This window comes from Pyxicephalus adspersus, chromosome 10 (assembly GCF_032062135.1).
Source record: "Pyxicephalus adspersus chromosome 10, UCB_Pads_2.0, whole genome shotgun sequence".
NCBI classification, from domain to species: domain Eukaryota; kingdom Metazoa; phylum Chordata; class Amphibia; order Anura; family Pyxicephalidae; genus Pyxicephalus; species Pyxicephalus adspersus.
Window position 1 is genome coordinate 35614803 of NC_092867.1, and position 11165 is coordinate 35625967.

Below are 11165 nucleotides of genomic sequence, written 5' to 3' on the forward strand. Positions count from 1 at the left end.
TATGTGTGTAATATAATAAATGTTTTATGTTTGCCCTTGGAACAAGTCCCCCTGAAGCCTCCTGCAATTATGATGACAGAATACTAAAAAAGCTACAAGTGCCATGACTAAGGTTCTGCAGGGACAAATCCAATGGAGATGTAGCAAAAATGAACTTTACTTGTACTGGGTTGCAAACACTGATGTGTATCCATGTTGTAGAGTTTTACTTATAACATTTTTGCTTGTTTTTAAGGAAAAAAAAAAAAAGAAAACACAATTGTGTCTGAGTGCGCTTGATTTATTACAATACTTTGGATTTAGCAATATAGACATACAAGATGTTGTCAATAATACTGTGCTGGTTTTGTGGTCTTGCCGAGCCACAAAAAGAAAATGGAATTTTTGTCAATGTCTGAAGCCAGTAGCATACCATTATGCTCATTTTTGCTCCAGAAAGGTCAATGCGTTATGACTGATCCTCTTATAGCAGAATGCTTTTACAGCCAGAAAACCAAATCAGGTAATGCTCTTAGCTCTATTCATATTCAAAGCTCTTCTTCAATGCTGTAAAAGTGGCAAATATGATGAGAACGTAAAAATGCGCAACAATCAATAACTGGATACAAACATTTCTTTGGTCATTCTAAAAAGATAATACATTTAGTGGACAATCAGAAAAGATGCCTGTTCAAGCGTAATCAGAGTTTGGAACCACAGAACCTAGCTGGTCCTATTGTAGTATTAGAGTTTTGTGTAAAAATGAAACATGATTTTTTTTTTCATTTTTACTAATTAATCATTGATGCAAAGATCAACAAACAACATTCTGACCTGACTTTCAAAATCAACAATATCAAAGGCCACATTGTGTATGTCAATACATGGATAAACATATTGGAAAAGTGCAAATTTTAGAGCAGGGCTGCCCACTCTTTTCTGGGTTGCGAGCTACCAACAATAAAAACTTGGACTCAATAACTCCTGTGCGCGGTAGAGTTTATTTTGAAGGGCAGGGTTCTGCTATCTACTCGCGTTGCCTTTGGGATCTGCCGGTAGATTGCGATCCACTTGTTGGGCACCCCTGTTATACAGAATACTAGAGATATGAAACATGTAACAAATACAAGAATATTCCCATGGTGAATATTTAATATTGTTCTTGTTGGTTTAGAGCTAAACTCCAGCAACACGCAGCTCATAAATAGTAAGCTGTCTTACCTGACAAAATATTTCTAATTTCATTTGCTATGTTGATATCCCTGCCATACAGCTTCACCAGGCTGGTGACCTTAATCGTGATACATACACTTATTTATGGAAATGATTGTTAGCCACAATAACATAATTGAGTAGTTGCTTTACATTTTTTTTTTTGGGAAAGATCTAGAGGACAAGTGGGGGTCGCTCTGCTAGCATTCATTAGCAGTGTCCAGTCATTTAGCAACTGGACATAGCTGATTGCTAAAGGTCTCAGATTTTTATCAGAGACTATTTAAGTGATCATCTCTGACAACAAAGCCTCAATTTTCTCCTCTGCAGTTAAAGCAAACCTGTACTTTGACCAGACAAGGCAAAGCAACAGGTTAGCCTAAAGCCAGCATAACCCATAGCACATATTTACCTGCCCCCCCTTCAGTCCTAATTCTTTGTTCAGGTACTAGGAACAAAGAAAATAACTGGTACCTTTGGGTATGGAAAATCATATGACTCACTGCTTTTCCTTTCATGTGACAATGTGATGCCTGGCCCAGCACAGTCACAGGGGGTGTCAGAAGTCAGCCACATGTGAACCAGGACATACAGAGGGCTTCCTTTACACTCTTGGAAGTTGAGAAAGGTGGCATTAAAGTGTATTAGTCGATTTAACTTGCCTAAGCAAACCAGATTCACTAAGCAGGAGCACAGGCACAAGGTTGACACTCTAATCTCCACTTCTGTAAGTATGTTTAGAAAGGGAGACAGGCGGTACTGTGCAAAAAAATAAAGAGTCCCGAGTTTTAACTCTCTGTTTACCTGCTCTCCATCCATAGGAGGATATCAACACATTCAGCTGTCAGTTTTAAATATATCTGATTTTATGAATACATAGAAGGATAGAAATAGAAAATCTGCTTGGAGTTTAGCTTTAACTATTCCTAAACCAGACTCAAGGTTTACACCTGTGTTTACATTTACAATGCATTTCTTATCTCAAACACTGTAGGATAATAAAAAAAAAAAAAATAGGGATCAGGTGTTAGGGGTAAAAAAAAAAATAGACACAGGTAACCAATAGCTGTGAACATGTTTGTAATTACCTGTTCAAGTACGGTGTTGGTTTAACAGTCCTTTGTGTCAAAGCAGGTTAAATTTATAGCAGACAGCAGGGCACTTGTAAATGAGTAGGTGCCCTTAAAGATGGAATATAACCAGCCTACAATACAAATCTTCCTGCTGTGCTCACATTGACACAAACATGTAGTACTGCATAGTAAAATATAATAAGGCACCTCCTTACACTGGGAACAGTGTTTTTGCTACATACAATGCTTATTTCTATTAAATTATTTGGGTTTATTTTAGAAAAATTAGCTTTATTGAATACCATGGTGCAAGATTCGATGATTATTACCAGATAAACTTTCTAAAATCTAAGTTCCAATTAAATTTTTTTTGTCACTTTAGACAAAAGGGTGATTGCTCGTCTGACTATGGCCTATATACCCTTCCTTTCTGTTTGCCTGTAGAGGGAGAATCTTTTCACCTTTTGTCCATTTTATGTATGTCAGATGAAATGGTGAGATACGCAATAATAAAAATATATTTTTGTAGCAGAGTAAGGGAAGGTTAGAACCTCAATCACAATTTCAGTGGCGATCTTCGGTTAGATTACCAGTCCCAAAATGAGATATCTCATGTGGACATAAGAAAAAAAACAATTCAATTTAGACAAAGCTCTCCACACCCTATCCAAAAAATTCAACAGAAACTGCTAAAACCTGACCAATCTTGGCACATTGCATTAGGCATTAAAAAAAAAAAAAAAACTTCAACAGAGGAGTCATATCTGCCCACATATCTATTGTGTTAATACAAAGGGCAGCAGTGGATTTACCAAGTCCATGTAGCGACACTAACTATATAACCGTTACAAATTGCATAATCAGGTATCTGGATGAACCTAAGTGGTGAATGTGGTTGGTAGGTTGAATAACATCGCTTTTGTACTTTCTTCTTGTGTGCTTTCAAAGTGAGTAGATTTTACATGGCAGAGGGAGCTTGTTTTTTGCTTGCTCCCTTTACAAATGGCTTCAAAAAACATATGTAACATAACTAGATTGCCCTTAAAATTTTTTTACAAATACTCAAATAGCCTCTCGTGACATTACCTTGGTGGAGCTGGAGACTCGATATCCCTAGAGAAAGCACTCCAGCCTACTGCACAAGCGCATTTACATGAGATTCCAACCCCAATTTCTGACAGAAGGCGCTGAGACAAACTATGCCACCAAAAAGCGTTGAAGGCAAGGAGGAGCCTACCCCAGGCAGGGACGAACCAGTTACGTTACATATGATGTTTTAAAGCAAGTTATATTAAGGGGTCATGGGCTGGAATGGAAAGTCTGTTGCATAGATAAAACATAAAATATAGACTAAAGTACCCTTTCTACAGAAAATGTTGGATCTCTCTGTATAAGCCATATAAGATGTACTTTCAGTTTAAGGTTTTACAGGAACAACATTGCACATGATCCCATTAAGGCAAATTCCATGGTCTCATTAAGGCAGATGTGATACACCCCTACATCCAGGGACTCCACATTCACTGTTCCTTTTTTTAAGGCTCGCTAGGTGATATTCTCGTAATGGCAAATAAAACTGCAAATATAATTTCTGCTTTCTTTATCAATGATCCCAACTATAGTTTTTATATATTGTAATATGAATAGTGTGTATTTAACACTTATTAACTTTGGCCTTTTTTGAGGTGACTATAGAAATGTACTATATAAAAATATACAATTTTTTGGCTAATTAATGCCCTATACATATAATGTATCTTAGACTTTTTACCAACATCATAACAGTCAACATAAAGTAATCAACATTTTTTTGTTAATCTTTAAAAAAAAAAAAAAAAAAAACAAGAACAATTTGTTTTTGGTCACGAGATCAGCCTTCTATAACATCGAGCCTCCATTGCACAGTGAAATGTTCTCACGTTGTATAGGATCGTAAGGCGGCTCAGGGATTGCATGTGATGTTCGTGTTAGCACTCCGGTACAGTCATATCATAGCCAAGTTCTCAGAAGTGCTGTGAGCATGAGGTGTTGCTGGAGTGCTGGTTCCTGACTTATAACTCTTTGGGGCCCTGCTTGCTTTGAGGAGAACCAGGAATGTGTCTGTCGTGATTGCCCCAAATTCAAAGGAAAAAGTTCCATAATAGACCAGAACATTTATTATAAAGATCCACTCAAAAAGAGCAGCCAAGTGTTGCAGCACAAAACCTTCCTGGATGAAGAACACACCACCTGAAGGTAAAAGTTAAGGAAAATGTCTGGGACGTTTCTCCAAATAAAAGCATTAAAATGAAATTGCAGCTATCATCATACATCAGACATTTATGTTTTTATATCTCTAGGTAAGTAAAGTAATTAGAATCAAAATAATTGAAAAGGCAAAATTTTAAAAGTTTTCCCACCACGAGGTGCATGTACTTTGCCACAAACAAACGCAAAACAAACTCCTTCATGCAATGTTTGTTCGTTTCACTTCATGACATGCTCCTTTTAAAACCAACTACATTTCAATGTGAATTTTACCGGGGTTTTGTCTAGTATAGTTTATAACCCCCAAGTTGTTGTTTTGAGTTATTTCCTGATGGACTTCTTTGTGTGCTGCAGATTCTGTTTTTCTCCTTCAACTTTAGACAGATGGTCTCACATTCGAACGCACTTTGATATAATGAAGAATTCATAGTGGACTTGACAACTACACACAGCCAAGGCCCAAAGCAACTAACAAAAAATATTTCCACCATGCATGGTATGCAGCTCCTTTAAAATTCTATATTTGGTTTGCAATAAACAGGGCTCCTGCTACTGTAGCCCAGCAACACTACCTTTGATTTTTGGGCCAAAATATTGTTTTAGAAGTTCTGACCTATACATTTAATGGCAAATAATTTTGCTTGAACATTCCTTTTGGACGCCAAAGGCTCTTTATGGGACACCTTCCATAAAGGCTTTAAGTGCCACAATCTAATAATAATTGTGGGTACATGCATTTTTGACACTGTTGTTTTTAGCATTGTCAGTGCTAGCAAGTCCTGATCAAGTTAGTCATGTAAAATTTACACTATGTTTAGAATATTTTTCCTATAGTGAAATGATTGGGTTTAAATATTTTGTCAGTCCTAAGAAATCCTTTAGATTCCAATAAATTCACAACTGTCTTTGAGGGCCTTTTTTTAATCTTGGCATACACACATCAATACCACAGAACACCAGACCCTCAATATCCGAGGTTCCACCAGCATACATGTACTTGCACAGTCCCAAAAAAGGTATTAAATCTGGAAGACCCTATTAAGGATGAGAAGTGATGGTAAATGGGGTGTACTTTTCCATCATGCCAAATTTTAGTACATTACTAGATTATATAAATTAAAAGTCAATTCCATGTGTTCCAAATGCATGACCATTGAGAGTTTATTGCTTGCTTGTTCAAATATGCTATATTAATAATAAAAAACAAACAAAAAAAAAGGGACAGCACTGTTTGTAAGTTGGATACTGCAGAAATAATCTATGGCGTAAGAAATCCTACTGTGAGAGAAAATGCAGCCTGTGAGAAGTTTTCAAAGTAAAGTATAAACAAAGCCTTAATATGTAAAAACAACAATAAATATTACATTATGCTAACATTCTTATCTTACATGTGTAGATTTATGGTTTACAAGGCTAAATATGGCCATGTCTGGACATTACCAATTTAGCCATTTAAAGTTGTTCCCCTAAAAACTTAGAGCATAACCTAAAATAACGTGAATCAATACAGACTCGCTGTTCTATAATGTTATTGTAATAAATATAGAGATTTTGATTCAATCATTTGAAACATTCTGTGCAATTACTTTCTCACAGCAACTGCTGTGATAATAGCTGGTAGAGAAAATTTAGTATTTCAAGGATCCAGCCCATAGACTTGAATGAAGATGTAAGGGTCTAATTACCTTGTTTCTGTGTGCATGTTTAAATGTGCATTAACATTTCTTAGAAATTCTGCTCCCAAAAATGCACATGAAACATATGTTTCCCTCCTCTGGTAAAATGTTAGTGCATCTGTGCAGTAAACCCTCAGACTGGTATATAGGACTGCAATCAGACAGGAGATGCACTGGTCCTGGCCCCATTAAAGTTTATAGAAACTCACTGCACTGCTGTGCTAAAGCAGATTTCAGCCTAGAATGCAAACACCTGCAGATGCTGCTAAGCCTAGCAAATTAAGCAGATGAGTGGGAGAGAGTTAGGTTTTAACCAATTTGCTCTGTCACATTCATCCTTTAGCTGAGTAGGTTATTCTCACAAACCATCCACACCATACATCCAGCACTGTAATACTTATGAAGATTAATACCACCCATTGTGCTTAAAGCCCTACTTCAGAAAGAAAGGTTTTAAAATATAGCACTAAGGAGGTGTTTGGAGGTCACATAAATTGTTAATACATGATGAAACAGACCAACAACCAACAACTAAAATTATTTAGATAGACACATTTTAGTCAACAGATTACATTACTGCAAGATACATTTACATTTTTACAATTCAAACATGACAAACAGCTAAAATGAATGCAGCCTAAAGTTTAAGAAAAACATATTTCTCTGGACAAGTAGAAGACTGCAAGAAAGATCACTGTGTTCTGAAATGTGATTGGCACGATTTAGTAGCGGTAAGCCCTCTATTATCAAACTTTTTCTTGGAAAGAAAATAAATAGCATTCACGCTAACACAAAATGTTTGAACACTGAACACAAAAGACAAGAATTAGACATACAGACTGAGGTAGATGAGAAGCAGTTGGATCATAAGCAACACAAGTATTTTAGCTTAATCCTCGGATACAATAGTTACTCTTTATTTTGGACTTTTTTTTATTTATTATAATAAACTGTTAACTCTGTGTTCATTCCAATGGCTATACTGCCATACATTTTGTTGCTTTTCCAATAAGGCCATATGCATGAGACATAGGAGAACTGGATTATGATTGGATTTGTTGACCTCTATTCTCTCATTCATATAATTGACATTAGCTAGAAGGGAGTCTTTAAGGCTGTCCATTTTCAGGCACACGTGTTTTCCACTGAAAACTATTGGAAATACATGAAAACGTGCATCAACATGCTTGTTTTCAATGGAAAAAATAACTACCATTCCTTCAAAAAGCATGTACACACTTTTTTACTATTGCATTAGCAGCAATAGATATAAAAGTTGCATGTCACAACTTTTCACAGCACCAAAACAATGTGTGAATGAAAACTAAATTCAATTTACAGTCTTAAACTTTACGAATGTCAGGACATGTGTGTGGTATTAGGAACACATACACAGAAAAACACAGTAGCTTAGATGAGAGTTCCTTTCCTTTTTTTTGAGCTGCCAAGTCATAAATCAAAATCATAATGCCATTAAGATTATATATTATCTGAAATAGGCTATCCTATATGCAAGGGAACAGAAAAAGCATCAATTTCTTCTATTAGCCATGGTTCAGCCACTACATCTAATACATACATACGTATTTACACACTGAAGTTAGGGGAATCAACTCATTGCAGCTTACCAGTTCCTACATTTGTTCATTGCATTGGATTTGTTTTTCAATTTTTTTTGTCTATAGATTCTTGGACTACATACACACTTTAGAGTTGTGCCCCTTGGAAAGAATCTTTAACAATCCTTTTTAACGACAAAAGACTGAAGGATGCATGAACAAGCACTGTACACACAGCGCTATTCGGCTCTGTGAAGAGGGAAGAACGAGCAAGCGACACCTTGCTGTGCTCTCTCCCATTCACTTGCATTGCCCCTGTTCGTGGATCTGCCAGGACGGATCCATGAATGACATTGGACAACCGCTGTACACACAATCATCTGATGTGTGCACATAGCCTAACACACTTTGTGACCTCACTCAATATATTAGGAAAATTGAAGGAGAATGGGTCTAAGGAATCTTACTTTTATTAACAATTTTTACTCATTAGGCAACCTCTAAAGAACAAACAAGGCTTTAATAAAACAGTGTCCTAAACAGAAGCTCTAACAGAATTTTAGGATTTTTGTGATAAATTTGACATCAGGGTGATAATATACTTTGTTCATATTTTATTGTCTACGTGTATATTCTTTTCAGTAGCCCTTCATAACTAAACCTTATGGTTAACTCTAAAGCTTTTTTTTTTTTCAAATGAAATTCAAATGAAAGCCACATTACGCTGAGACTGTCTTGTACAAATATCTTTCTCTCTCTCGACATGGAAAACAAAATACTCTTCTACAATAAGTTACACGAGCAAGGTGTTCCTGGACCGGCTAAATCTCTTGCAGACATTGCTGAAGTCCCAGCACACTGGAAGGTCTGGTTCTTATCAGGTTTCCTCTGTAAACGAATCTATTTTTATCTAACAAAATAAACTCCATATAACTACTTTGATAAGTTCTTCAGGCTATTAGTAACAGAAGCAAGAAGGGAATAGTACACCCTGGTACAACTGATGGAATATTTTCTGCATAAAAGCTCAACCAGACCAACAGAACACAATCAGAAACACGAGGAAAAAAAAAAAGAGGAAAAAAAAAAAAAAAAAAAAAAAAAAAAAAACACAGCAAGCATTCCTATATGTTTCCATTAATGCATTGCAGAAACACATGCACAACAAAGAATATGATATTGGCTGGGATGCAATTTACTTTTAATTGTACCTTGCCAGCACACTGCCATGCGTTGCTGTATGTGATGTGCATTCAAAACCTCACCAATATATACCTGTGTGATGTGATAGTTGGGCTGCCAAGGGATTGGACTTTCAGTCATGCAAACAGAATGCCACATAATGTGGACAATCAAAAACCTAGGCACAAGAAAGTAGCCAACATGCAAGTCATCCCTTTGGTTATAAAACTACTTTTTTGTACTCATTTCTGCATATAAAGAAACAAAAAGCCGACTCACCAGAGCACTTCTTTAAAGGGCAGTAGCTTATCAGTAGCCTCAATGTTGAAAAATATTTAACAGCCTGAACTGTTAAAAGTGAACCTGTCATAAAAGAAATATGGGTATGTTGCACCTTTTTCTGAAAACTTGTGCATGCTTGTATATAAGCAATAATGCATGAACACCAGCAAAGAAGTCCAGGAGTGAACAACGATGCCAACCGCTGCATTTCTTTAATGAGTTTCCTTTATGTATTCCCTAAGCCGCACACCTATGCAATGCATGTTTTATACAGCTCATGAAACACTGTGCCATGTGTTGCATTGCCATGATTTAGGAAAAGCAATCCAATTCACAATCACAGTACGCCTTAATGGACCTGCATTGTAATATGTTTAAAACTTGATATTTTTTTTGTATTCTGGTATGTTCCCCATTCTTATTAAACCACACAATGTATGGGTAGTAATACACCATAACACTAAGCTGTGCAAAGAGCCTCATCTCACTAACTGCTGACTAGCCTGGGATTCCTTGCCCACAACTCCCAATGACTTGCTGGTTGATAATTGTTGCTTTGAAGTCAACTTTGCTCATAGCTGTTTGACTGACTGGCACAGCCTGTGCTAAAAGACATCTAATTATTTCACTTTAAGCCACTTGAGTTGATTACTGGAAGGTTTGTGTACTGTGAGTACAAAATCTAGAATACCAATGCCATTATAACAAAAAACAAAACAGCAAAAAAAAAAAAAAATGATTGCTCAATCTGGTGGCAACATATGGGTGGATTGGAAAACATTCCCATATGTGCCCATCAGTCCTCTATGTATGCATTACTTTAAGTCACAAGCATGCATATTGCCAGATGTGAGGGAGCTTATTCATACCACAACTTTTCTAATAAATATTTTAGTGGCTGGACTAAGCATGTATGGCAGATCTCCATCTAAAATCAACAGGTAGCTTGGAGGTTTCAATTAATGATGGGCTAAAAAATGATACACTAACTTGCTTGAAGTGAACACTCATTATGTGTAGGAACATGTGCACAATCTGTATGATCTGTTCTATAAAAAAAGCCACTGTGTAAGTTTCTCCAGAAGTAGTTTAGACTTTTAACACAAAACATGACAAGTAACTTTAAGTCAGTCAATAATTTGTTTTACACACAATGTAAAAAGCTGTGTTTCTAAGAGACAGCACCAATATAGTAAAAGACAGAAAATCCTTTCACTTCAGCACATAAAAATAAAAAAGCCTGTAGTCATTTCTAGATCATCAAGGTGCCCATATATATTTAGCCTAGCATAGCATTTTATTGAACAGCCCTATCTGGTTCAGTGCAATTGTTTTGTTTAAGACTGGATTCACACCAAGTGCTGCCCTAAAACTTGCAACTTACTGCAAAACACAATCCATGCTGTCATACAAACAAAAAAAAACAAACAGAAAACTTTTATTGTTTGTTAGGAATAACAGTTTACTGTCAAAGCCTGGGAACAAGTGCACTTTAACTTTCCTAGATTGTAAGCTCTTCTGGGCAGGTTCCTCTCCTCCTCCTGTGTCACTGTCTGTATGGGTCTGCCGTTTGCAACGTTTATTTAATGTACAGCGCTGCGTAATGTTAGCGCCAAGTCCTGTTTATTATTAATAATAATAATAATAATAATAATAGATGACAGAAGAACAAAAAGAAAACCCTGTTTGCATCCCAGATAGGTCCATAGCTTTTGTTTTAAACAGGAATAAATCTAAAATCATGCACATAAATATTTTATATGGGGTCACAACTCAACATCACAAGAACATCTTAAACAATTGAAGACAGTCAGTCAAAACGCAATGCACCCCCCAATCAAAGCAACGAAGCTGGGAGTTAGAAATGTGACCTGAACACACTACAGTCTATCCCATATTTATCTCTGTTATGTGTAAATGACCGTTTCATTCACCCAAAGAGATGACTGGATCAG

At 36.4% G+C, this 11165-nt stretch overlaps 1 protein-coding gene across 1 annotated transcript in view; it reads right to left on the reverse strand.

The window, feature by feature from the left end:
• Positions 1-259: 259 nt before the first annotated feature.
• The window catches only part of LOC140340077 (transmembrane protein 150A-like), a 69749-nt gene continuing 58843 nt past the window's right edge, over positions 260-11165 (reverse strand). Inside the window, exon 7 of the mRNA XM_072425072.1 lies at positions 260-4493. Within this exon, the coding sequence (XP_072281173.1) occupies positions 4249-4493 (245 nt within the window). The 3' untranslated portion in view covers positions 260-4248. The remainder of the gene's footprint in view (positions 4494-11165) is intronic.